General features: G+C 51.7%; 6 protein-coding genes across 6 annotated transcripts; 3 read left to right on the top strand and 3 right to left on the bottom strand.

The window, feature by feature from the left end:
• Positions 1-4322: 4322 nt before the first annotated feature.
• MIND_01344100 (CBFD-NFYB-HMF domain-containing protein) lies at positions 4323-5107 on the top strand (the record flags this gene model as incomplete). Its single annotated transcript, XM_037369883.1, has 3 exons — positions 4323-4682; positions 4727-4975; positions 5027-5107. 3 exons carry the CDS (start codon positions 4323-4325, stop codon positions 5105-5107), a joined length of 690 nt encoding a protein of 229 aa, XP_037213439.1.
• A 243-nt stretch (positions 5108-5350) lies between these two features.
• Positions 5351-9570, bottom strand: MIND_01344200 (DNase I-like protein; the record flags this gene model as incomplete). The annotated part of the gene is made up of 19 exons (XM_037369884.1): positions 5351-5524; positions 5580-5786; positions 5842-5895; positions 5948-6102; positions 6155-6349; positions 6398-6495; positions 6543-6688; positions 6740-6875; positions 6921-6974; positions 7020-7087; positions 7131-7234; positions 7285-7723; positions 7778-8313; positions 8363-8538; positions 8585-8756; positions 8805-8891; positions 8935-9066; positions 9115-9278; positions 9329-9570. 19 exons carry the CDS (start codon positions 9568-9570, stop codon positions 5351-5353), a joined length of 3339 nt encoding a protein of 1112 aa, XP_037213440.1.
• A 740-nt stretch (positions 9571-10310) lies between these two features.
• MIND_01344300 (uncharacterized protein) lies at positions 10311-12439 on the top strand (the record flags this gene model as incomplete). The annotated part of the gene is made up of 11 exons (XM_037369885.1): positions 10311-10335; positions 10383-10403; positions 10457-10489; positions 10540-10782; positions 10830-11006; positions 11054-11251; positions 11301-11572; positions 11624-11818; positions 11866-12022; positions 12071-12381; positions 12431-12439. 11 exons carry the CDS (start codon positions 10311-10313, stop codon positions 12437-12439), a joined length of 1641 nt encoding a protein of 546 aa, XP_037213441.1.
• Positions 12440-20197: 7758 nt separating this feature from the next.
• Positions 20198-20990, top strand: MIND_01344400 (uncharacterized protein; the record flags this gene model as incomplete). The annotated part of the gene is made up of 4 exons (XM_037369886.1): positions 20198-20467; positions 20527-20710; positions 20761-20861; positions 20913-20990. The coding sequence occupies 4 exons, from the start codon at positions 20198-20200 to the stop codon at positions 20988-20990; spliced, it is 633 nt and encodes a 210-aa protein (XP_037213442.1).
• Positions 20991-21085: 95 nt separating this feature from the next.
• Positions 21086-22299, bottom strand: MIND_01344500 (Arylamine n-acetyltransferase 1; the record flags this gene model as incomplete). The annotated part of the gene is made up of 4 exons (XM_037369887.1): positions 22082-22299; positions 21897-22031; positions 21609-21850; positions 21086-21558 (listed from the first exon to the last, which is right to left on the bottom strand). The coding sequence occupies exons 1-4, from the start codon at positions 22285-22287 to the stop codon at positions 21086-21088; spliced, it is 1056 nt and encodes a 351-aa protein (XP_037213443.1). The 5' UTR covers positions 22288-22299.
• A 161-nt stretch (positions 22300-22460) lies between these two features.
• Positions 22461-24833, bottom strand: MIND_01344600 (Laccase 1; the record flags this gene model as incomplete). The annotated part of the gene is made up of 14 exons (XM_037369888.1): positions 22461-22584; positions 22638-22682; positions 22735-22770; positions 22822-22916; positions 22964-23045; positions 23096-23408; positions 23457-23574; positions 23619-23689; positions 23740-23976; positions 24028-24093; positions 24143-24249; positions 24295-24429; positions 24479-24722; positions 24782-24833. 14 exons carry the CDS (start codon positions 24831-24833, stop codon positions 22461-22463), a joined length of 1725 nt encoding a protein of 574 aa, XP_037213444.1.
• Positions 24834-26784: the final 1951 nt, after the last annotated feature.

The raw sequence follows: 26784 nt of genomic DNA on the forward strand, positions 1-26784 counted from the left end.
ATCATGTGTCAATGGTCAGAAGGTAAGAGCGAAGCGAGACACACCGGAATTATGACGAGGACATCTACAACGGGCTGCAACGATGTTGACAATCTACAATCCCATGAGAATCACTCGGAGCAACCCAAGTTAGCACGTACAAATGTGCTTGTGTGAACAGAACAGCGATACGGGCGGACAGCGCGGCCGTTCCGCGCCAAATCTTCAGATGGGTAGCAGCATGCTACCCGCGCCCCCTGGCCGCGTTTGAGCCGACGCCGAAGCAGCCAGAGAGCAGCAGTGTGGAGGGCGGGCGGAAGTCCGCCCTTGCGCGTGCGGCACAGCCGCTGCATCGGCCGGGCTGAAAATTTCACACAAGTAGGGGACATGTCGTCCCCAAGTGCTTGTGTATTTCCAGCCTGATCGGAGCAGCGGCTCGGCGGCGGGCCTAGAGACGGCGGCGGGGAGGTGGTGCAGAGGGCAGCGCAGTGACGCAGGTGAGTCCGTCATCCCTGAAACCACATGCGCTGAGCATTTGAATTGAGAAGGAGAATGGGCGCACCGGGAGAAGAATGGGTGATGCTCGGACAACGACGGCGTTGTCTCCCGCGAAGCCTTCTGGAGTCGGAGGTGAGTATGAGGCCTATGCTCGTGCGCGCTTTCGAGGGAGGAAGACACACCGGTTGTTGAAGTCGCTCGTGCTGCAGTGCATCCAGTGCAGGGAGAGTATCGTGCCAGGCCGCTAGCACTGTCGCAGCAGACACCAGGCACGGCTACAGCCCCAGGAAAGCATCTTGGCACGATAGGTGAGACTAGGATAATGCGGAGTTAGGCCCTCTATGGGTATGGAGGATGAGGCAAGGGGGAGAAGGTGAGCGGACATGAGGGGGAACGGAAAGAATGGTACGATTTTTTTTCCCTGATGTGACACATTGGTAACCGTTCTATCACGGATCTGCCAACAACATGGCAACATGACACATTGATAGCTTTAGGGCTCGTCTTTGATGGTGGACTTGAAGTGCCTTGCCAGTAATACTCGAGTTAAAAAATTGCAATGACAACTGCTACCAAGTAGAGGATCTTGTGATAAATGAGTAGTCACACTTGCCATATAGTTCATTCTCTTTATTTCACAGTTCTAATTGACATGAAAGAGAGATTCCTGGAAATTTCCAGAAATTGTGTGAAATTTAGGTAAATTTCTGTTGATTTCTCAAGGCCACTGAAAATTCTAGAAATTCCATGAGATTTCTCAGGGAGGTTTTTCCTGATGTCCTGCTTCTCCTGGTCCCTGTTCCTAGCTGCAGAGGGGACAATTGTACATCTCTTGCAGGCCAGGCACTACTCCTAGCCTCCTAGCACTCATCCCCAGTCCCCTTGTGTCGAGTTGGGCTTGGCGACGGCTCAACATGTCATTCTTGGTCACATGCTTCCCACATGTGTGCTCCTCCTACTGGGGCACCTGTTCCCTGTCATCATGTGCTGTGTGTTGCAGGCCCCTAGTGGCCTGACACAAGCGCTGGAGCGGATGGGCCAGGTCTTATCCATGACATCTACTATACTATTTTATTCAAGTTGTACTCATTACCATTAAAAGTGAGTATCTTTTGGCTTGTTAATGCATCGATTTTAATTAAACTTGAATTATGTGGTAATTGAACATACATTGCCCCCCTGGATATTCCATATTATATCATAAAATTTCATAAAATTTTAAATTTTAGTATACAGTCAGTCTCCACTTTCTGGCTAATTTTGCATCCAGTGTCCAGATTTAGACTAAACTGTAAATGACCTATGGATACTCACTTTTGATGATCATAAGTACACACTCTTCGAGTTCCTAGATAGATCCTATAACACTGGAGCAAGACTATATACAAGTAATACATAGTAACAAGAAATTTTAGGTTTGCACTTTGCACTTGGATCTCTAGCTCTTCACTCATTTCTCATACTTCATCATGCTCTTGCTTTGCTCCATCTGATCGTAAGGAGTAATCATGCTCCTGCAAAGTCACCCTTGTCATTGCAATAGTCAGTGGTGCAGGGTGAGTAACACCAATTGTAGATCGGCTGTCATGCACAGGAGATTGGTCAGCCATGTTTGGCCATGTTTGGAATGTGCCTGCATGATTGATTGTACGCAATGCTCCTCTGGAGTTGAGAGAGGCTAGAAGTGTATTTGCAAATACTATATAATCTTTGTTAGCCATTATCACAAATGATAGATCCCAGATCATACCACGTGATTTGACAATCTGAAGGGCAATCCAAATAACTGTATGATGGTCAGTCAATGTATGCCTTTTCAGAAGAGTCATATACAATTTCTTGGGTGAGAGACATACTGCAATTAAATAAACAAGATGGCACCAATCTGGAAGCTATTTACTTACAAAGCCCAAATTCAAACAACTGAAGATGCTAGTCATCAAACCAGTTTCTGTTGATGGATAAATGATTGACAGATGAGTTAGGTTAGCTGATTATCACATACCAAGTGTCCATCTAATTAAGTGATCTACCAGCAAGCTAGTGGTCAAAAATCCAGTGCTGCGGCTTAGGATAAGGATTGTCACTAATGAGATAGTGATTGTGAGGTCATCAAATAAATTGATGACAGTAGGAGTTAGAATGAGTGTGGGGTGCTGCTCAATATATGCCAGAATATTAGGAGCTTTGATAACCAAGACTATATTTGCTGTAGAGCAAGCAATAAAACCTGAAATTGTTGTCCATAGAAGCACAGACAACATTTTGAAGATTGGATTTGGGGCAAGAGTCCAGATCCGGAATGAGAAAAACGCCTGAACTGTTGAACATTCATATAGAGATTGTGATGGAATAGAGAGTTCACAACAAACCTAATCCTGTGACCCAGGATCCCAAGAGAACTGATAATGCAAATAATGGAGGTATCTTGTGCATCAAGCTCTCAGGTTGTCCATAGTTTGTGACTGCAAACAGATATGTCACTTGGATGACAGCAACTAATTGAATAAGCTCTAGAAGCCTATGGAATGCTCAATGTTGCTTGGGCATAAGTATAATAGACCTCTAGCTTACCATATCAGAGCAACCTAATTGAAGTCAACAACATCATAATGCTGAGATATAATTACATACAAATCCTTTCAGAGTTACTTTATCTTCAGGGAATTGTTTATAGTACATGTAATGTTGCACAGTGAGGAGGCCAAATAAGATGCTAGACCCAACTAGCCCAATTAGCAAGGCTCCTATAATGTGCCTTCTTAATCAATAATATCACTCCACTACAGTTCATCATACATACCAATTGTTGGCCCAGCATCAAAGGTGGTAGCAAGTGATACTGGTATCGCAGTGGCGGCCATTGAAGGGGGGGAGCCTGAGAAGTGCCAACACCAGCCCCAACCATCTTTTGAACTTTATATGTACACCCCGATATTATTATTAGTTGATCATTGCAAATGCAGTGTGATGTGAGATTCACAACCGAGCAAACTCGTAGACCATGATTCAGTCCCTTGCTGCTTGTCTTCAAAGTTCCCAGAAGAGCGATGTTGTAGCGAAGATCCACAGCCTTGGAGGTATCATCCCGTCTGGGAGAAGCTGATCCCCGTGTTTTCATCGTGATGACCGGCGCCGCTGCTGGATTCCCGCTGGCGCCTGGCTGACTCCCGATGCATCGCCAAGACACCGCGGTCCGACGGAGATAGCTCATTCGTCTTCCGTACCCTCCCGAAGTTACCTCGGACAAATTCGGACTCATGATGGAGATCATGATCGGAGCAAATCGCGTGGCTCTCACGTAAGTGTATAGAAGTTTTTCACCGTGACTCCATTGACGAGAGTCGCCGCAGCCGGTACTCTGGGTTCCTCCTCGCAGAACAATCTCAAATATGACAGGGCCACCTTCTTTGTCTTCCGGATCCGCTGTGGTACTGATACCCCATCCATCGTCATGCAAATCGCCATCAAAGCGGCCGCTTCTTGAATAGATGCACCCATTTGCGCCGCTGGCAGTACTCGGAGCCGAATCGCACGATTGTGGACGACGATGACCTCGGCCTGGCATCTCATTGGCTCCCACATACACAGTCAGGTCATCCGTTGCACGGCAATACTTCTGCGCTGGGAACAACTCGCACGCACCTTGAAACCGGCTCCGCCAACGGTTCTTCCCCGCAGAAGGGCAGCATGGCGAGCCCACTCCCTGCCCAACCTGAAGGCGCCCGATTTGAAAGGGCGACGTCAAGCACCCCGTGATTGCAGGTTACTCATCAGATGGCCATCGGGTCTGGTGCGCGATTCTTCTTGATTGTTTCTCGCGCTGGGCTATATAGTAACCTTGCATGGACTCGATCAAGGTCTTCCTTTTTCCATCGCGAGCGATGGCCGACCCCAGACAGCGCCATATTCCGCTCGCGCTCCCGCCGCATTCCGCCGTCTCTGGCTACCCTTTGCAGGCGGACCCACACAGCGCCTACGGGCACCGCCACCCTCCGAGAACAATTCCGCTCGGCTCGCCAACGTCACCCTACCCGCCACACCCCCACGACCACGACCACGAGCCAGAGGCAGGCCCCAGTGCGATGCGGGCAGGCGGTGCCAACCGCGGGATCGCCCTCCAGCCCTACACCCCCCAGCCAAGCGGCGCCCCGCCCACAGAAAGCGACATCAGCGAGTATCGCGAGCAAGACCGCTTTCTGCCCGTAGGCCATTTCGCCAATGTTAATCCTGCCTTACGCTGTCATAGATCGCCAACGTCTCGCGAATCATGAAGGCGGCAGTTCCGCCGGCGACAAAAATCGGGAAGGACGCAAAAGAATGCGTGCAGGAATGTGTGTCGGAGTTCATCTCGTTTATCACGTCCGAGGCGGCGGAGCGCTCGCTCAGCGAAAAGCGCAAGACCATCGGTGGCGAAGACATTCTATACGCGATGAGCGCGCTAGGTTTCGATAATTATACCGAGGTGCTTAGGATACATCTAGCCAAGCTGAGGGCGGTAAGTTTGTCGAAATTTACTTAATTTGGTCGTTGGTGACATGAATTCCAGCACCAAAGCGCGACGGCAAGTGCCAGAGCCCAACAACAGCACGCACTACAGGCCCATTACGAGGACGAGGAAGATCAGTAATTCTTGCTTTCCCTTTTATTTTGCTTTCCCTTTTTCTTGCTTTCCCGTTTGTCCATTGTTAGCACATTAGGACCTAATTGTATTCGCCAGTTCAGCCATGTAGTCCTTATATGCTTCTCTCTCTTACATCTTTGCACACCTGCTCGTCCGCTGCGCCGAATGGAACCACGGGTATAATATTCCAGAGCTGATATCCAAAAGATTGAGAGGGAGACAGTTGAACCGAAGTAGCCCCCCGCCACCTCATGGTCGAATGAATGCCAACAAGAAATTCCGCCTGCCAACAGGCGACACCTCCCGTGCATCGTCTCTAAGCAGAACGGGGGCGAACAATCGTGCAACTGCCAACGTCTTCGCTTCTGGCTCCGCGGAGGACTGGCATACGAAATGAAGGAAGGCCGTCACGGAGATCCATACCTGTAGTTAGTCGTCAAGCCGGGAGTGAGAGAAATGGAAAGAGAAGCAGACGCACATTGACAGCGGCGGGCTCAAAGGCGTCCAGCATCTCGAATGCCTCATCACGGCTAGTCTGCAACACACATTGGGGTTGCAGATCGGCGCGGACGAGAGGTTCAGGCAATGAGTTCAGTAACCGCAGTAGCGTTTCCCCAAACGCAACAGGCACTTTGTCCTCCTTCTCGTCGGGCGTGAAGGGAAAATCTACACCCGTATCCAGACACTACGAACATATAAGCTTGACAGATCGTTGTCGTTGTCATTCGTTTGACGCATACCTCGCGGATCGTGTCAATAATGTCCTCATCCGCGCGCTCCACGAAGACCTTGTCCTAAATCGCCGCATCAGCAGTAGGTACACGGATGATCGCACAAAAGACTCGCCATACGAACACTCGACGACATCATCCAGTTGATTAATCTCATTATCTCTCGAGGGGCGTTTATCGCGCGCTCCTCGGATAACAGATCACCGCCGGTGCGGATCGGACCGGGTAATCTTGTCAGTCGAGATAACGAAGTCCCGAAGCACGTTGGGACTTGCCGCCACAATCAGTGAATTACATCGGAAAACACGGCGCAACAACCGACCGTATTCAGCGGTGACCGCGACAAAATGATCCTTCCCCATAATCGTGTGCAGGATCAGCGTGCAATTCAACTCTTTATTCTGTGTATTCAGCCGAGCGGCACAGTTGTTGTCGATGGTGGTGGTCAGCGTCAGTTGGACGATTTCGTCGGGGAGGAGCAACGCCGCCATAGGTTCCACTTTCAACCAGTCCGGATCTGGACATTATCAGCTCATTTTGGAATCTTTTTCAAGTCGAGACTTACGAGGCGCAGATTCTCCATCTATTGGTACAAGGCGATATGCGCACGGGATGCGTCCAATGTTCTTCACTGTCACTTGTTTCGTCACCGACTTAGTGTGCCTGTACCGAAGTCAGTTACCGCAGGAAGGCATATAGTCAGTCCCTACCCAATCTTGCCCAAATCCACACTGCTCTCCAGCACCTTCAAACTAACGTGGGCGTTGTGATCTTCATGTGCGTCTTCAAGACCACGCAACTGGCGATACAGCCTGTCTGCAGACTTTTCTGCTGTTGGCAAATCGAAGACGTCCATCTGATCATTCATATATATCAGCCAAGGCAGTGGGACAAAATGAAAACTCACGTTGAGGGTGAAATCGGATGATACTGGCTTGTGGTCACTAATAGAGTACTGTGGATGGCCTGTATAGCTCGTCTGCTGGACGCGAGTGAAGTTGTTACTAGCCCAGAGCACACGATCTGTCCATGCGGGTCGTCGTCTGGAAATAATGAGTATGTTCTTTTGAACACGAAAGGATAATTACTTTAGGTCGTAGCCTAGCTCGTCCTTTAGCAGACCAGCATTGAATCGATAGGTCCTATATACGTTGAGATTGCTAGAGGCCAAACAAGTGGACTCATACGGGTGATGGGCCAGTGTGCCCTCCTGGAACGTGCCAAAAGCCTTGTTAGCGCGAATGGCGGCTTTAAGCTGGAAACACATTAGAACGGAAAATCCGGGCAAGAGCACGGACCTGGTCGTATATCACCAACGTCTCCAACCTGCCGTCCTCCCACTCATCTGACGCAAGTATCGTACGCACATCCCCGTCGGGGGCATCGATTCGATAGTTGAGGTCTTGAGCAAAAAAGTCAGTTTCAGACACAAACGAATAGCACGTTCCTTACCGCCCAACCAAAATGTGACGTCGCTCTCAAAAACTCCACAGGTGGTCCCCGCAGGCATCGGCGCCCCTGCACTTGCCGTCGGTGTCGGTGGAACAGCATCAGCTCCCTCGCCGTCACCAAAAAGCAACTCGCTCCCCGCACTTTCCCCGCCCAAGGTTCCAAGCTCGAATCGCAATCGCTTGGTTAGCTCTGCGTAGTCCGCATTCCGGCGGTCGACCATTTCATCGAAAGCCGCCAGATGCGAGTTGACAAAGGTTAGAATGGTGGATCCCGGTTTGCGCAGCTTGACTGATTTGCTTGATTGGGCACCGGTTGCAGTTGTCGAAGTCGTTTGGGCACTGGAGATTGACAAGATGGACGGGTTTCTGGAGCTGCTTCGCGAGGGGCTCGCAACAGGCGGGGTAAATCGCATACGCAGGGCCGTGCCGCCCTTGTTGCCCTTTGGGTGTAACTTGAGTATCATCACAGATAGACTGGAGCATACGACACATACCATGAGCCCCATTATTCCAGTTCCAGCAGCAGCAGTCTGCACCTGGTCGAAGCATGCCCTCAACTCCGTTTTGACGAGCGCAATAATGAGCATGCCCACAAGCTGCTTGGATGCCAGCTTGACATATCCGCCTTTATTCTTCCCTTTTTCCTTCTCGGAATCCTTACTCTGCCCCAACGCAGCATAAATGGCTTCCATCCATGCCTCCTCCCTGGCGGTGCTATTTGCATACAAGAGTGCCTCGGTAGAAAGGTCGAGCTCCTGGAATCCTAGAACAATAAGGTCCGGCTTTTCGGATGAGCTTGCAGTGGTCAAAGTCGCAGTAGACGATGTCGAAGTTGCCGAAGATGGGACCGAAGACTGTGGAGATGTCGCGGTTGCAGAAGCTGAGCTAACCGTGCTGGACGAAGACTCTGGTGATGTCGGACTGACGAGGGAAAGAATCGACGTTGAGCCTGCAAGCGGGCTTATCACCGAAGGATCGGGAGAGACGGGAGATTGGAAATTGTCTGTCATGGCGGTAGCAGGAGTCATGACTGGGACACCGTTCAGAAAGAGGTGGTGCGATAAGCTGACAGAACACACCTTCCTCAAAATCGCTCCTTGCAATTTTCCCGAGGTCCGTCAAAAGGGGAGGGAGGGCCGGTGCCATAGTTACAATTCCTTGAGATTGGTATGGCTGTAGCGGTTGGGCACCAAGCCAAAGCGAGAGGTCCTGCGATGGTAGGTTTCCGTTAACATTGAATGTCCCAATGCGAATACTAAACAACTTTAGTCTCAAAAACATTATTGGTCTGTAGCACACACCTTAGGCGGGTAGCACCAGTCCCAGCTTCATCCCTTGCCTTGACTCGAATCCACTCATCCCGAATGCGCACAACGTCACCAGCATCGTCTCCTGGCTGACCAGCGAATGCGGCCGAAAGTCGGCCATGCAAAGGCGTCCGAGCAATACGAAGATCTTCGGGGATGGAAAACACTGCGAGACAATCAGGTATCGGGGTGGATTTAAAAATTGGAAACGTACACGGTGGTAATGGTGCGCGGCGAGCGGTATATGGCGATAGCCAAGAAAAGGTCGTCAAGACCGGCGCGGTGGAGATAGGCGGAGCATCTAGTAATGTTCAGGGGAGTGGCGTGGAAAAGACGGAACCGACCAGCAAGCTCCTTCAGCCTTTTGCATTCAGTCAGCAGGACCCGTAACGTCTCGACTTGTTGGGTGCAAAGTGTAAGTGGTGTCTGACTTATCGACGCAGCGTCGTCTTGAGTAATGGTGAGGCTGAGGAATCCTGGAGTCGCTCAGGCTTTACATACAGAGCGAAAGAGTAGCAACGCACCGGGAGCAGCTTGTGGCAAAGACCCCGACCTCAAACTATCCATAAGCGTGGTCCTCCGAATCTGCGCCATGCTGATATTGAGGTTACCAAACACAGGAAACACCCGTAGTATATCCGACTGCTCCAGTTGTTTCCCTGTTGACCGCGCCCGAAAGACAAACACGCTATTCCGGCCATTAGCCAGAGCAGAAAAAGAGAAAAGCGGTTAGCACACCTTCCCTCCTCTGACCCTTCATTGTGCACCACAACGGCCACAAGCCTTCGGTTCCTCGCGTCCTCGCTTGCTCGCCGGACCCGTTCCGCGTCAGCCAGTAGAGCGACGGCGTCCGCTGGGGGGAGAGGGGCACCAGTAGTAGGGTCCGTGCCGGGTGGAATAGCAAAGGCATCCAGTAAGACCTTTACAGTGTCGCCTGGGCGCAACAGGGCGCGAAAAGCACTGGTCTCCACGGCGCTCATGGCGGTTGCGAGCGACGAAGAGAGCAACGGCGGTAACGAATCGAATCGATGACGGTAGGAACGACGTGATGCGGATGACACATGATCCGACACACGATCACGAGCCCAATTCCGGAATTGGGACGCGTGCAATCTCCGTGTAAAAGCGGCGGTCGTCGGTCGTTCGACGCTGTAATCACAAGCTCTTTTTTTTGCGCTGTTTCATGTTCATATCCATACTCATATTACTTAGATCAACTTCCAGCTTACTCTAATCTGCTTATGCAGTGTGATCATCATGTGTCAATGGTGTCATCCAGCTTTCGGGGTTTTCTTCCTCGCCTAGGGCTGTAGGCCGTCGCCGTACTAGACGGCATACGGCTACCCGTAATACGGCGCCGTCACCGGCCCGTAGAGCCCTCTGTCACCTTCCTTGACGGTACGGCAGGCTCCCGTCCCGTAGGCCGTATGACGCCGTACCGTCATAGCCGTATACGGCTATGACGGCACTTACGCTTGGCACCCAATTGCGGTGTTCCGATGACGTGGATCGGAAAGGCAGTGCCAGCGCTTAAACGCCTTGGCTCCTCCCACCATGTGGGTTTCACCTCACTCGGAGCCGCGGCGGTCGCCCTCTCTTAGCTACTCCCCTGAGCGCTGACCTCACAACGCGCACCCAACATCGCGCAAGACCGCCGGGGCCCGTCCAGGCGGTGCTCCGCTCTGCTCCCTTACACATTAGACGAGCTCGGGGTGTGCAAATGCGCTCGACTCGGAGCGTTGTAGGTGAGTTTTATCCTCGTCTTATCCGTTCATGTTTACAAAAACTAAAGGTATAAACACAGGCCATAAATGTCAGCGCAACCCCAAACGATGCAGTCTCCCTCTCCGTCAGTGACTCATGCAGTCGCATCTCGAGATGTCGAAGAACAATCTTTGCGTGAGCATTTCTTACCAATGCATCACCACTGTGGCTCATTCTTTTCGCAGAACCTCAATTCACCAAATATGCACATAGTGTGCTTGCATGCTCATCGCGGCATGCACTGGTATACCGCGCTGATGTTTGGTTTGCGATATTTGTTCTGCTGGTGTCACTTCCAGCCGCTTCACTATTTGTTGGCCTTCGTCTTACTCCCTCCACCATCCTCCCCAATCAAGACGCGGCCAAAATCTTCTCCCTGGGTGTAACTTTGTTGGCAGTATATTTCACGACCCTGCTTCTCGTTATCGGTGAGTGAAAGCTAGACGCTCTCCTTGTTATACTTATCCTCTAGTAGCCCAATCACGTTGGCCGTTATTCTTTCAACTCCATCGTTTATTATGGTCATCGGAATCACGTCCACGAAAGCGATGGCACTGGTCAAATATGTCTTCGCGTCGCCTTCGACGACTCGTCAGGCTTGACGTAGCCACAATCTTTGTCATGGGCGCCGATCGTGCCTCGGTACCAATCTGTAGGTGCACTACCCATATCCTACTGTTTTCGCTGAATAATCCCTAGTCGTTGCTGGTGATACGACCGTTGGAGACATTATCCAAACCTTGCGGAATCGTCGTCTCATCCCCCACTCCTCTAAATACCACGCGCTTTACCTCCATGGCCGTCTTTCTCGTCTCCCCGAGCTTGCGACAATGCAGGAACTGGGAACAACGGCATTATCTCATTTCGATCTCCGGGTTCGGGTACTCGGAGGTTCAGGTGAGTCGTATCCTGCTTTAGTCTTTGTCTGTATTCTAAATTCTTATAGGTCGGCCACGGCGGGATGGAAACGGCGCACGCATGGCGGAGATATTTGCTGCGGAGCATGTACAGGAAGATGGTGAACCCAAAAAGAAGACCAAACGGCGGCGCGGGAAGCCTCGCAAAGCGTCATCGAAGGCAGCTGAGAAGGTGAACGTCGAGGGAAATGACTCGGACGATCTCGATGGGGATTTCACGGGCTCAGATACCAGCGACGACCAATCCGAGTCGGATTCTGACTCTGACATTCAAGTGGTTGAACCAGTGACAAATGCGGAGGTCAGATAGCATTCTGATATCCTACGAATGGTACTCACCGTCATATTTCAGATGGCAGATCTTCTTTCCGGGTCAAGTAAAACCGTCGGCGCATCTTCGAGCGGCCGGAAGAAGCGAAAAGCAAGCGACCGTGCCGAGAAGCCTCCAGCAAAGAAACGCAACACCTCTGACACGGCTCCACCGCCAGCGCCAGATGACGAGCCGCTTCCTGCGACAAAAGCCGCAGAAACAAAGACGGTGAAGGCGGTGAGTGGCTCTGACGATCTTCGTTGCTTACTCATGCTAAATTCCAGTCACGCGAAAGAACTGCAGTCGCGTTCTTGTTCTTCGAACGTGTGGAACTCAACGCCAAGGGGCAAGCCGGACTGGATGGTGACCGGCACTTCCGCTGCTTACATGGTGACCACAAGGTTATCACAATTACCAAGAAGATGAAGTCCAGCACCAACGGTATGTGTTCTCATTGCCGCTCTTATCTACCATGCTCATATATGATAGGCCTTGTCGGGTATCTCAAGTCCCATGCTCCTCCCATGTACCGTCTTCAACAAATTCTGGCGGAACGCGCCCGGGAAGACCCCGCAGTAACCGGCCGCAGTAACGAGCCAACCACGGAGGAGATCGAGATCGCGCAGGGCCGGCGCACGTTCGATGAGGTGTCGGAAGAGAGCTATCTTGCACGACTCCGACAGGGACAGCCGACACTTTCGGAAACAATCTCTCGACAAAAGGCGCGGGCATGGGATCAGAGGGAGTTCGAGCGACTTCTGGCAGAATGGGTAGCAGAATGCGACCAGCCGTTTGATGAGGTTGATAAACCGGCCTTCAGGCGTCTCTTGTATTATGTACATCGTTCAGACAGCCTGAACATACCCGGACGATGGTCTGTACGCAGTCAGATAATGAAGATGCAGGAGGAGATGGAGGCGGGGCTCAAGACGATGTTCAAGGTATGTGTTCTGTCCATTCATGCACTCGCCTCACGGTCAATACAGGGCTTGAAGTCAACAGTTTCAATCTCACTGGATGCGTGGTCCTCGAGCAACGGATATGCATTCATCGCGATCATTGCTCATTATACAACAAACGATGGGAATCTTGGTATGAAATAATTTCCATTCCCCCTTCAGCGCTGACGATGACGCCACAGAGGAAACATTGATTGACTTCTGCGAACTCCTTGGAGCCCACTCGGGAGACAATATTGCAGAAGTTGTCTGGGCGACACTGGAGCTGTATGGCCTTACGAACCGTGTGCGTGCGCTATCATTATATTTTCCACAATATCTGAATTCCTTCTTTTAGATCTCGGCTTTTGTAATGGACAACGCAACAAACAATGACACGATGGTGGCCGCCATCGAGGAGAAGTGCATAGCTGCTGGCATCACTTTTTCCGAGAGTGAAGCAAGGCTCCGATGCATGCCTCATACTATCCATTTGGCTGCACTGAAGGTGAGATTAATTGCGCCTGCTTCCGAGTCGGCACTTCAAAAATTGATGTATTGTTAGCTCCTCGAAAGTATTGGCGCAGTTGAGAAGCCTCCGAAAAAGGCAAACGAAGATGCTGATTCCTCATCGCCAAACTCCTGTTCGTATCAAGAGCACGTTTCCGAAGTCAAAGCGCAAGCGCCGAGGGACGACACTGAAAATTACGACCCTTATGCATCAGAGCACGAGAAGGGGGATGACTTAGATGCAGCCCAGCGTGACGACGATGACTGGGACGAGGAAACCGAGGGTTCCGGCGAGACTGGCCAAGATTTGGCACCAAATGCGACACAAGCAACGGGCAATCTTTCACCGCCTACACCTACGAATAAGGCGCTCCTTGGGGCTGTGAAAAAGGCGAGCACTAATGTCACGTCGTTTGCGAGTCATCCGCTTTAACTTTTGCCAGCTTCGTCGAATTGTCCGTGCGGTTAGATCAAGCCCGCAGCGCCGTAAATCATGGCAGCGCGAGGTCCGAAACTCCATCGATGAAGGCACTACCACAGAAACTGATGTGTTGATGCTAATTCTGGATGTTCGGACACGATGGTCATCAACGCAGCAAATGCTGAGTGCGTTCAACTTGTCAATTACTACAAAATCTCATCTTGATTGTGTTCCCAGGTCGAGCGTTGAAATTTCGGAGCGCTGTTGACAGCTTCGTTGACCGGACCCGAGAGCTACACCAGTTCGCATTGGACGATAGTGACTGGTCAGCAATTTCGCTCGTTTCCGAGTGGCTAGAGATGTTTCGTGATGCGACGGTTCAAATGTCGAAGACAAAGTATCCCATGCTGTCGACTACACATGCCGTCTTCCGAGGGCTTCAACTTCACATTCGCGACTGCCTGAGGGCCCTTCCCGATGATGTTTCACCACAGATCAAGCAGGGATTGGTCGACGCGCACACTAAACTTAGCGATTATTTCACCAAATTTGATGTTTCGCCAATCTATACATGGGCTGCATGTGAGTAACGTGTTTGCATTGCTGTGGAATGCTCATGGAGAACTCATCATAGTGCTTGATCCACGGATATCATACGAAGGAATTCAAGAAGACTACAGCGACGACACTCTCCTCCTCGCCTACCTTGAAACGGCCAAGGAACGGTTAGCAGATCGCTACGAGAAGCGATATGCAAAAAGCCGTGATACACCTGCCAGTGCACCCTCACCGGCTCCCCAAGATATCTCAAACAGCAAGCCAATCCGCAGCTTTACAGCGCGACTTGAGAAACGCGATCAAGCGGTTGTCAATGAGTTGGAGCACTACTTCACGCTTCCGCGTGAAGACTTCAAAAAATGTGACCCGATAGAGTGGTGGTCTGCGCGTCGCCGTCAATTCCCTTGTTTGCATCGGATGGCTCTCGATATTCTTTCTATCCCTGGTGCGCTACTTATTTCAAGTCTGCCATTGCTGATCATCGTGAAAGGTTCGGCCGTTGCAGTTGAGCGCATCTTCTCTGGGGGCCGAGACACGATCAGTCTCCGACGTTCCAGCCTACAGCCTCAAACAATTCGCGGCCTGATGTTAGTCAAGAACCAGCTCCGTCAACAGCATCGGGAGATAAAGCAAAAACTAAATGAATAGATAGCATTAGTAGCACCGAAATAGTCAATTTCTTTTGGCATATGTCATGCCGTCTCCGTCTCCGTAATACGGCCTGACGGCGCCGTACCGTACCGTAAGGGGCCTTAAAATCGCGCGCTTACGGTACGGCATAGGGCCGTCCCGGCGCCGTTAGAGGCCGTACCGTACACGGCCGTAGCCGTATACGGTACGGTCTACAGCCCTATCCTCGCCATCATGTCCGTTTTGTTGTGGCTCTCGTCGAGGCCTTCTAATACTCTGAGGTAGGTGGAAAACCTCTATTACACTGTCTGGGGCTGTGTTCAATTATCCAAATCGAGAGACTCCCACTAGCTTCGAAGCGGCGAAGCCTTCAAAAAAGTAAGTATATGACATGATGGCGAGGACCTCGCCATCATGTCCGTTTTGTTGTGGCTCTCGTCGAGGCCTTCTAATACTCTGAGGTAGGTGGAAAACCTCTATTACACTGTCTGGGGCTGTGTTCAATTATCCAAATCGAGAGACTCCCACTAGCTTCGAAGCGGCGAAGCCTTCAAAAAAGTAAGTATATGGTCAACCTGAACGACACTGGCCGTGGCGAAGGACTCATATATGGCTCCGAAAACCATCCTCAAGCCAATCCAAGCCATGAATGATAAAGCCAGCCTCGAGGTATTCATTTCCCAGGCCGCCTCGTTTCATGTCCACACTGCACCACACAAACTACACTGCCACACACGCACTTTCTTCTTGCCCAAAGACGATGTCCGACACAAGTACAATCGCAACTCCACTCGCCGCACCGGTATGTCATTCGTTGTCTGGACTAATGTAACACTAGTAATACCACCTAGGAATTGCCACAAGAGCTATGGAACAAGATTATTGGCGTCTGCGGCGCGTCCTCAAGCTCTGGATATTCTCACCCATGCACCCAGGCTCCAGGAAAGCCTACCCTAGCGTCTCTATCCCTCGTCCAGCGCTCCTTCGTGGACATCTCTCAAGCCTGGCTCTTTCGCGAGATCGTCTTCACCACATACACTGAACCCCGTAGTTAGTGGTCTTCTGGCTTTGGCTTCAGGCCAAAAAGCCATGGCTTTTTGGCTTTGGTACCAGGGCCAAAGCCAAGCCAGAAATCTTGGCCTGTGTTGGCTTTGGCCTGGCTTAAGGGTTTAGAAAGCCAAAGCCAGGCCAAAAGCCAATGGCTTTCATTATGATCATTGATAGCTGATTTAACTACCCAAAAAGGAAATTATCTAGTGATATGTTAGCCTAGAAGGGTCATTGCTAGTATCTAAAGGCTTTATAGATGCTCTACAGTTTGCCTTCTTACCAGTCTTTGAACTAGATCAAATATTTAATATTGTTTCTGATGCCAATATCTGTCCAACAGCACCGGATCAAACTCAGCCGCGGCCATGGCCTGGGCCAAAGCCAAGCTAAAGCCAGGCCAAAGCCAGCCGAGTTGGCCTGGCCTGACGTTTTGCTAGGCCAAAGCTAAGGAAAGCCGGGCCAAAGCCATGGCTTTCAGGCCAAGCCAAGGCCAGAAGACCACTACCCGTAGTGGTTTTGTACACTTGCTGAGCTCCTGGGCATTCTTTGCCCTACGAGTTCAGGCTCCGAGTCCGAGTCTGCCATCTTCACCAACGCTGCTCGGCTCAGAAAGCTGGTCAAAATCATTGGCGCCGGAGACTGTTCGGACGAAGCGGTTGCCCGGATAATATCACAGGACTGGCCGTCTCTGGAAAGTGTCCGGTTGACATCCTACCTGTACGGCGATACAACCCGCCAGACCGAACTTGTTGAACCTCTCCTGCACATTACCCCGACTCTCCGACATGTCGAATTTCAGAATGCGCACGACATCTCCCGGATCGAGAACTACTCGAAAAGCATCGACTCCGTCACGATTCGTTCATGGTTCGAGCAGGAACTAATGACGATTGTGAGGTCGGATGAAATAGATCACTCGGGTCTGCGCCACATCAAAGAGCTCGCAATCGTCGTCGATTGGCGTGGCTCGTCCTCTCATTGATTCGTCTTTGGGAGTACGAGGTGGACTTGACGACCTTGAAGCGGTTCATCTATAACGCCAGTTTCGCAGACGAATTAAATGACTTCTTTGTCCGGAACGGCAAAGAGCTCCAAGATGTCGATCTAACCGGTACATGTAAGTTATTCTATTCGAATGTACGGCCAACGCCTAACCGCTATCACTAGCCCACGGCCGTGGCAGGGAAATCCTGAACCTCAACCCTCTCAGCTCGCTCACCCACCTCGGTATTTCATGGACAATGCTTTTTGTCGATGCGCTGGACACTCTGTCCAGCATTTGCCCCCTGGAAACCATCTGCATCACTTCTACCGCCTACTCTTGGACCCCACTCCCAGAGCCCATTGTTGACGAAGAGTGGCAATACAAGCCTTGGTTCGGTCTGCGCTATCAGCCACCTAGACCGGCCCCAAAGATGCGTCTCAAACTTGCTTCGGAAACTCTGGAACGTGTTGTCTTAACCCACGGCGCAACCCCTATCCAAATCGACATCATTGTTGTGCCGAAGCACAGTAAGCGATTTGTCATGGGCAGGGAGCCGGAGGTTCGTGAAAGCCAGGATGTCGTTTTTGAAAAAATCCGAGTGGACCTCGCCATCATGTCCGTTTTGTTGTGGCTCTCGTCGAGGCCTTCTAATACTCTGAGGTAGGTGGAAAACCTCTATTACACTGTCTGGGGCTGTGTTCAATTATCCAAATCGAGAGACTCCCACTAGCTTCGAAGCGGCGAAGCCTTCAAAAAAGTAAGTATATGACATGATGGCGAGGACCTCGCCATCATGTCCGTTTTGTTGTGGCTCTCGTCGAGGCCTTCTAATACTCTGAGGTAGGTGGAAAACCTCTATTACACTGTCTGGGGCTGTGTTCAATTATCCAAATCGAGAGACTCCCACTAGCTTCGAAGCGGCGAAGCCTTCAAAAAAGTAAGTATATGGTCAACCTGAACGACACTGGCCGTGGCGAAGGACTCATATATGGCTCCGAAAACCATCCTCAAGCCAATCCAAGCCATGAATGATAAAGCCAGCCTCGAGGTATTCATTTCCCAGGCCGCCTCGTTTCATGTCCACACTGCACGCACACAAACTACACTGCCACACACGCACTTTCTTCTTGCCCAAAGACGATGTCCGACACAAGTACAATCGCAACTCCACTCGCCGCACCGGTATGTCATTCGTTGTCTGGACTAATGTAACACTAGTAATACCACCTAGGAATTGCCACAAGAGCTATGGAACAAGATTATTGGCGTCTGCGGCGCGTCCTCAAGCTCTGGATATTCTCACCCATGCACCCAGGCTCCAGGAAAGCCTACCCTAGCGTCTCTATCCCTCGTCCAGCGCTCCTTCGTGGACATCTCTCAAGCCTGGCTCTTTCGCGAGATCGTCTTCACCACATACACTGAACCCCGTAGTTAGTGGTCTTCTGGCTTTGGCTTCAGGCCAAAAAGCCATGGCTTTTTGGCTTTGGTACCAGGGCCAAAGCCAAGCCAGAAATCTTGGCCTGTGTTGGCTTTGGCCTGGCTTAAGGGTTTAGAAAGCCAAAGCCAGGCCAAAAGCCAATGGCTTTCATTATGATCATTGATAGCTGATTTAACTACCCAAAAGGAAATTATCTAGTGATATGTTAGCCTAGAAGGGTCATTGCTAGTATCTAAAGGCTTTATAGATGCTCTACAGTTTGCCTTCTTACCAGTCTTTGAACTAGATCAAATATTTAATATTGTTTCTGATGCCAATATCTGTCCAACAGCACCGGATCAAACTCAGCCGCGGCCATGGCCTGGGCCAAAGCCAAGCTAAAGCCAGGCCAAAGCCAGCCGAGTTGGCCTGGCCTGACGTTTTGCTAGGCCAAAGCTAAGGAAAGCCGGGCCAAAGCCATGGCTTTCAGGCCAAGCCAAGGCCAGAAGACCACTACCCGTAGTGGTTTTGTACACTTGCTGAGCTCCTGGGCATTCTTTGCCCTACGAGTTCAGGCTCCGAGTCCGAGTCTGCCATCTTCACCAACGCTGCTCGGCTCAGAAAGCTGGTCAAAATCATTGGCGTCGGAGACTGTTCGGACGAAGCGGTTGCCCGGATAATATCACAGGACTGGCCGTCTCTGGAAAGTGTCCGGTTGACATCCTACCTGTACGGCGATACAACCCGCCAGACCGAACTTGTTGAACCTCTCCTGCACATTACCCCGACTCTCCGACATGTCGAATTTCAGAATGCGCACGACATCTCCCGGATCGAGAACTACTCGAAAAGCATCGACTCCGTCACGATTCGTTCATGGTTCGAGCAGGAACTAATGACGATTGTGAGGTCGGATGAAATAGATCACTCGGGTCTGCGCCACATCAAAGAGCTCGCAATCGTCGATTGCGCGTGGCTCGTCCTCTCATTGATTCGTCTTTGGGAGTACGAGGTGGACTTGACGACCTTGAAGCGGTTCATCTATAACGCCAGTTTCGCAGACGAATTAAATGACTTCTTTGTCCGGAACGGCAAAGAGCTCCAAGATGTCGATCTAACCGGTACATGTAAGTTATTCTATTCGAATGTACGGCCAACGCCTAACCGCTATCACTAGCCCACGGCCGTGGCAGGGAAATCCTGAACCTCAACCCTCTCAGCTCGCTCACCCACCTCGGTATTTCATGGACAATGCTTTTTGTCGATGCGCTGGACACTCTGTCCAGCATTTGCCCCCTGGAAACCATCTGCATCACTTCTACCGCCTACTCTTGGACCCCACTCCCAGAGCCCATTGTTGACGAAGAGTGGCAATACAAGCCTTGGTTCGGTCTGCGCTATCAGCCACCTAGACCGGCCCCAAAGATGCGTCTCAAACTTGCTTCGGAAACTCTGGAACGTGTTGTCTTAACCCACGGCGCAACCCCTATCCAAATCGACATCATTGTTGTGCCGAAGCACAGTAAGCGATTTGTCATGGGCAGGGAGCCGGAGGTTCGTGAAAGCCAGGATGTCGTTTTTGAAAAAATCCGAGTGGCAATACCGAACCTCTTCGAGAGAAAATTGGTGGCCGTGGAGTTTAGGGAGGACGACTGGGATCGCACTGACTAACATTAGTTTTCAATCACTAGTACTAGTAGTACTATAAGTATCTGAAAAATAAAAAAAGTTCGTTGAGTGGGACTTGAATCAAGTCATTGATCACAGCCACCTCAAATTCGCTTCTCCTTATACGACACGTTTTTAAAGCGCCCAAATAGCGCGCCAGCGCTCTGAAAGAACCAACACCGCGCGCGCCGAGCGGCTGCACAGGACAACAACTTGAATTCAGACCCTCGAAGTAATGCGCTCCACCATTGTGCGTGGACGCTGCCCAGCTGAAACCGCTCTCGGGATCCCGACTTCCCGTTTGCGCGCCGGCGGTTCGTGCCCCGCATTGAATTCTCGCGAAGAGGCTGGTTCAGGCGAGACGGCTGCTGGGTTTGGGCAGTGGTTCTGAGAAGGTGGTCCTGGACATGTGTCGCCCCACCGAGGATCGTTCGATGGGATGCCAAGATGGCTAGCGACTACGAGAGGTATAAAGCGAGGGGTGGAGGCGAAGGGTGCGTCCCAGAAACTTTCCTTGTGCCTGCCGCTCACGTCCGCCATGCAGTTTTTGCACATTATTGCTGCCTTCGCTGTTTCCGCCGTTGCGGTGGCGAGCCCGCTTTCTGCGAGGGATGCCAAAGCCGCGCTCGCCGCCCTCAATGGTGGGATCGCCACTCTCAATTCCCAGGTTGAATCGATCGGCCCAAAATCGACCCTCGCTGACCTGCTGGTGCGCTTTGCTGTTCTCCGAATCCTGTTTTCCTCACTTTTTCTCCTATATCTCCTTAGAAAGTCGGCACCGACTCGTCCATCGTCCAAAACCAGCTCAAGACGACCACCGACTCGTTCACGGGGACCTTCAGCCCTGCCGACTGCACTAGCCTTTACAACAGCGCCACGGGCCTCTCCGGCGCGAAGGCCAAAACGGAGACATCGCTCAAGGATATCCAGGCCAAAGCAGCGGATATCATCAGTGCGTCGTCGGTTTTTTTCCAGACTCCGTGTTTTACTGAGCTAGCGTAGAAATTGGCGGCCAGGTTATCAAGTCGACCATAGCCGACAGCATCTTGTCGTTCCAGAAGAACACGAACGGACTCAAGGACGCGGCGGCCAAGACGTGCCCGGTTCGTTGCTATACTGTCTTTCTTCTTCTTCGCTCATCGGTCTGACAACAGAACATTGCCGATAAACTCAACGCCGACTCCAAAGAGCTCAACCCCATCTTCGACGCTGCGCGTGCCGCATTCGCGTAAAAGTAGTGGCATTCCGTACAATATACACGACGCGCCTGTAACCAACCCACTGTTATCAATTTCCTTTTCCTGCTCGTTTTCCTTTCCTTTTGCCGTTACTTGAGCGCCGCCTGCCGACCCTCCATATATCCCACCTCCTCCCGCAGTACAATGATCCCAAAGCACTCCCTGAGCGCATCGACCCTGTCCGCTTCATTCTCCAGCTCCTTCACCAGCGTCGTCTGCAGGCCCACATGTTTCCGCACGACGTTGCCGCCCATGGCGAGCTTGCCGAGATGCTCGCCCGCATGAGCGGGGCCCTCCTGCTCCGCTTGAATTTGTCCAATGCTTTTCGCCTCTTCGTCAGTAAGAAAGAAATATTTGCTGCACACGACTGTCTCCGCGAAAATCCCACCAGTCGCGGCGAGCACAGTCGCGTTCCCCGCGGCGCGTTCCGTCTCGAAGAACTCGTCTTCGATGAACGAGTACATCACGCGGGTCGTCGGAGGCATGCCCGTGTCTTTCGCATCCTGGATATGCTCGAGCCACCATTCCGCCGGGGCCGGCGCTATCGCGTCCGGAGAAGTACCTGTAGCTTAAAAGTAAACATCATGAGGTAACCTAGCTCGTACAACGCACGCAAACTAGCTTCCGGCCGCGCGGCCCGTCTGAGCCGAAAGCGTTCCGTCGGCGTTGCGCCGGGCACCTCCGCGCCGTCGCACAGCGGTATGGGCCGGACGAGCGCGGACGCCGTGTCCACGACGAAGGTCGCGTTGCTCCCCGCCGTCGGCTGCACAAACAGTACCATGTGCACAAAGGCGAGGAACTGCGGATCAGACTCGGCCGGAAGCGGGTTGATCCGTCCGGCGCCGGCGTACACGCTGCCCGGCGTGAATTGCAATCTGGGTACCTCACAAATATACGCACCGGAAGCCAAGCGCAAGGAGCATCTGGTAGAACAGCCCGTTGAGCCCGTAGCACCACGATCCGGCGCCTGTGCCACCCGCAACGAGGCGATCAAAGAGCGCGGGATACGACACGTCCATCGTGTGCCCCGCAGTGCTATTGCACGGGGTTAGATTGAACCTCAAGAACGAATCGCCGGTACTCACTAATGCATTGCGGTATTCTCGAACGGGAACGTCGTCACGCTGAGCTGGACGAGGCGCGTCAGCGTTTCCAAGGAGAGGTTGACCGCGTCCAAGTTCGAAGTTGGGTAGTTGATCTTGGCCAGCCATTGCTGGGCTTGAGCTGATGTGTACCCAGAGGGCTTGTGCGCGATCCAAAGATCGTCCCGCAGTCGACCCTCCGTGCTCATGATGGTAGACGGAGAGAAGCGGTGATAGGGTTGACGTACGACGTAGGAAGCTCGGGCCGTTGAGCCGCTCAATCACGACGATTGAAACGAATAGCAATTGGAATCATTATCAACAGCAACAGTCTCTATTATTCAGTATGTACCAATAGAACTTGAATCCAGAAAAAGTACGGTCAAAGACCGCCCAACTGCGCAGGGGTCAGCGCGTTGTAAGTCGGGCACAAGGTGTGCCATTTGTCGGGCTGGACCGAGTTGACGACGGTATCGGTGTCTTCAGCAAAAGCGATCGCCAGGCCACTATTTCGAAGTTGAGCACTTGGCGAACGACAAACATGAGACGCGCGGCTTACACTTCAAGATGGAAGTCGATATGGCAGTGGAGGAACCATGGACCGCTGCGGAAGCGGGTTAGAATAAAATATAGAGAAGAACAGGCATATTGCGCACGCATTATCAGTTTCAAAACGGATCGTGGTGTTGTCGCTGAGATGAGAATAAGATTCTGGGAATGACAGCTGAAGAGTGGGAAGTTACCTCGTCGAAGTTCCTGTGGTCACAACATCGCGAATAACGGGGTCGACATAGTTGTACGCTGTGCTACCGGCGCTGCGAACGACCCAGAAGTTGTGCTTTGGAACCATAAGGAGGAGGGAGAAGAAAGAAGAAGTATACGCACACCATGCAAATGGAACGGATGGGGAGCACCAGGAGAGCCGCCAGGAATGGAGAGTTCGACGACCGAGTTGGGCGGCAGAGTGCTGACGCGATAGTGAGACGGAATGTTACGGAGACTGATGAGATGACATACTAAACGCTTCCTGCAGGGAGTAATTCAGCTGCGGTATGTGCTCCGCTGAGGATTTGGAGAAGGACAGGCGCAGTGGGTGGTACAAATTGGGCTCCATTCACGGTAAAGTGTCCACCAGAGAAACCAACGGCGAGATTTAAATTGACATCCGCTCCTCCGCGCACAGCAGCACCAGCAGCCGGACGAGCGACAAGCGGGTGGAGGTTAGTTTCAACCATGGCGTTGGTTGCTGCCACAAGTGGAGTTGTTGGGTCTGCTGAGGTGTCTGCACCAGCGTAACGCAGAATAGCGGAGTTGATGCCGTTGGCGAAACCTTTTATACTCGGTTAGCAGAAAATATGAGGAAGAAGTCAAAAATGACCTTGGGTGCCACTGTTAGCAACGGTGCGGATCCAATAGCTTCCGATAGTTTGATTGGCATTGAGGACAAACGAATAACGCTGGCCAGCGAAAATTTGGATTGAGTCCACGGTTAAGGGCTATAGCAGCGTCAGCAAGAATCATTAGGAGCCGTCAGATTCACCTTGGTGTTGACGCCGTCGACCTCGATGATCGTCATCGTATGGTTGTCGATGCTGAACTTGAAGTTGGGGCCTAAACAAGAACGTCAGACCATAGACTCCCCATAACCCACATAGACTTACCACATGAAAGCGACACAAGACGGTAGCGATAACGCTTCCCCTGAGTAACCGACACGACCGATAGCTGAGAGGTCGGACCACCAGCATAACGGCCAAGACCGTTGATCAACGTTGAAACGAGGGTGGGGGCGCCGGGGAGTGTGTGAGCAGGTGCATGATACCAGTCGGCCAAAGTGATGACTGTACTATCGTCGTCGACGTCGTACAGGCTAGCGTGTGGGTCATTGGGGTCATAGACTGAGCGAAGAATTAACCAAAAAGCAGCGAGAGTAAGAGGACAGCACATACCAACCATGGCGCCGCGAAGACCATCACAGTATTGGGTGGAAAGATGGGAATGATACCAGTATGTGCCTGGGAGAGAGAGGTGTTATTGAAGGGCGAATCCGTTTTGAAGTTTTACCTGGCTGTCCTACAGTCGAAAACTCGTATACAAAGGAGTCGTTCTGAGCAATAGGGCATTGAGTAACAAATGCGGGCCCGTCTGCCCAGGCAGTGTTAGCCTGGAAGCTATTGGGTCATTAGCGGGAGATATCAGCAAAGGAAGAGTCTTACAAGCCGTGCCAATGAATGGAGCTGCTTAAAAGCATGGTGCTGTCGGTGAGCGCGTCGATAACGTTCAGCTGGAATGTATCGCCGACGTTGGCCTTGATGAGGGGACCGGGAATGGTGCCACCAGCGGTGACAGCACTAAAACTTCGTTAATTTGGATGTCCCTTAGCGCGATATGAATACTGACGAGCGGGTGAAGCCATCGGGGGCAACCAGGGCGTTGACGAGCGTGATGTCCGCGACGGGACCAACCGAGCCAAAGGCTGAACGAGCAAAGGCAAGAGAAACGAGGATGGTGGCCGCGGCGGTAAGCATGCCAAAGTGTGCAACGAAGGAGAGAAGTTTGGATTGAAGACGAGCCACTTTCGCCCTGGCTTTTAAAGTCTCCAGGCCGCTGCGCAGTCTGTTGTACCGAATCTCCGATTTGCTCACTGTCCGCATATCAGCTTCACGACATCTACCCAAGCGACGTGTGGAACTTACAAGTTACCAGATTCGAAGCGGGAAAGTGCTGATGCGATTCTGCAGGCGACGGAATTCATCACCGTGGACTGCGATCATTCTGAACCAGTTCCTAATGCGGGAAAACATATAAGGACGAGCGAGCACAGACGACAACCCAATCAACCAACCTGACCATCATGCTCAAGTCCCTCCTTGCTTTTGCTACTTTCTCCTCGCTCGTCGTGGTCAGTCTCCCCTTCTTCATTTCTTTGCAGTCACTAGAAACATCGTCAGGCTGCCCCCGCGGCTATATTCACCGTCACTCGTGAATACGAAAAACTCACCGACGTGTCAGTCCCACTCCGCCTCCATTGGCCAGCTGTACTAACCTATTTTCCAGCGCGCCGTTTTTCGTCAAGGCCACCACCGTGGTCGCCTGGATGTGCGTGTTTTCCTGCTTTCCATCACACTGACCACCAACACCCGTCTGCAGCGCGAACCCAACCACCAGCATCGTCGACCCCACCGGTATTCGAGTCGCCAAAGTTTAGTGTAGTCATTGTATCGTCGTAATACGTCTTGAAGGATCCTATCCGTATACGCGAGATCGTCTTCAGACTGCGTCGTGAGAGTGAGCAAAAGAGACTCATTGATAGCCGACATGATAATGTCACACTGTGACACTGTGACATTATCCATCAAACCACTTTCATGCTGCGACACAGCAACGGATTCTGGTGTCCATATCCCCGGTATGAGCCCTTGCTTCTCAGCCACTGGTACAGCTTACTGTCTAGCTACGAGGAATCGTCAATCTTAAGCTTCGGTGACCGGTCTGACAATGTCCCTCAAATATTATTGTAGTATTGTCCTCCAAGTTAGTGGCATCAACATCTCGAACTTCAACCATCGGTTCAAAGGATACTGGAGTAGCCAACTAGCTACGACCCACTGACTCCCTCTAAACACTCTCCGTGAGTCCATGCTAGTGACGGCAGCGCCAAGTCGGATAATCGGTGCGCGGTCCACGCGGAAGATGACACCAGAGGTCTCTGTCAACTCACTTCACGCAGTCCCGCCTCGATCGAGCTTCATCTTAGCCTTCAACTCATTTCCTAACTTCTTTCCGGCTAACAAGCTTCTAAAAGTTCGACATCTGAGATCTCAAATGGGCTGTGGACGATCTAGCAATCTACTGGCCTTGGACAGCAATTGCAACTCTCACCGCAACTACGCACTGATTCAATCTTCGTGCCTATTAGCCGGCGCAAACAGATCTAGAGGCGAAAACGAGTGTTATTTTACGAAACGAAAGTGGACGATTATCCAGTGAATACTATTAACTAGTGGGCAATGCTCGATCTTGCAGCTTCTGGGGTTGGTTGAGCCGAGGCTCCTGCTGCGGCGACGATGGGTATTTAGCGTATGGCTAAACAGAGGCCGGTCAAGGGAACAAAGCACACCGCTCAGCACTGATCACTCGGCGAGTCTCGCCACCATGTCAATTCGACTCACAGAAGACATTCCACCCGAATTACTTTTCCATATTTGCTCCTACTTGCCAAATGAAGCCTTGAAGTCCCTTTCCTTGCTATCCCGAGCCCTCAATACCATTGCCATCAACGTTCTGATGGACCGATTCTCCCTTAATCCCTCGACTACATCCATGTCCATTGCGGCCTGGGACACGAGTGGGGAGGTGGACCCGCTTATGGTCCTTAGCCTTGGACTCTGTATAACTCTTCCCGCTATCGAGGAGCTTACGATCACATTTCGGGTAGAGCGGCGATCCGCTGGCGATCTTGACTCGGAGGATTTCGGATCAATTTCTCTGGGGTCGGGACAAATTGCTCGGGTTTCCCGTTTTATAAGACGACTCAAGCCGCTGAACTCGCTGAAGAAGGTCTCTCTCCGCTTTCCCGAGGAGCTTAACGACACCTATGCCGGCGAGCCGATCTTAGCCGGTGTTGGGCCGACCCTCAGTAAATTGTTGGAGCAGATACTTGGTGCCGGATGTGGAGAGCTTGGAGTGCACCATGGTCGTTTGCC

This window comes from Mycena indigotica (assembly GCF_014461135.1).
Source record: "Mycena indigotica strain 171206Taipei chromosome Unknown Mind.scaff0016, whole genome shotgun sequence".
NCBI classification, from domain to species: domain Eukaryota; kingdom Fungi; phylum Basidiomycota; class Agaricomycetes; order Agaricales; family Mycenaceae; genus Mycena; species Mycena indigotica.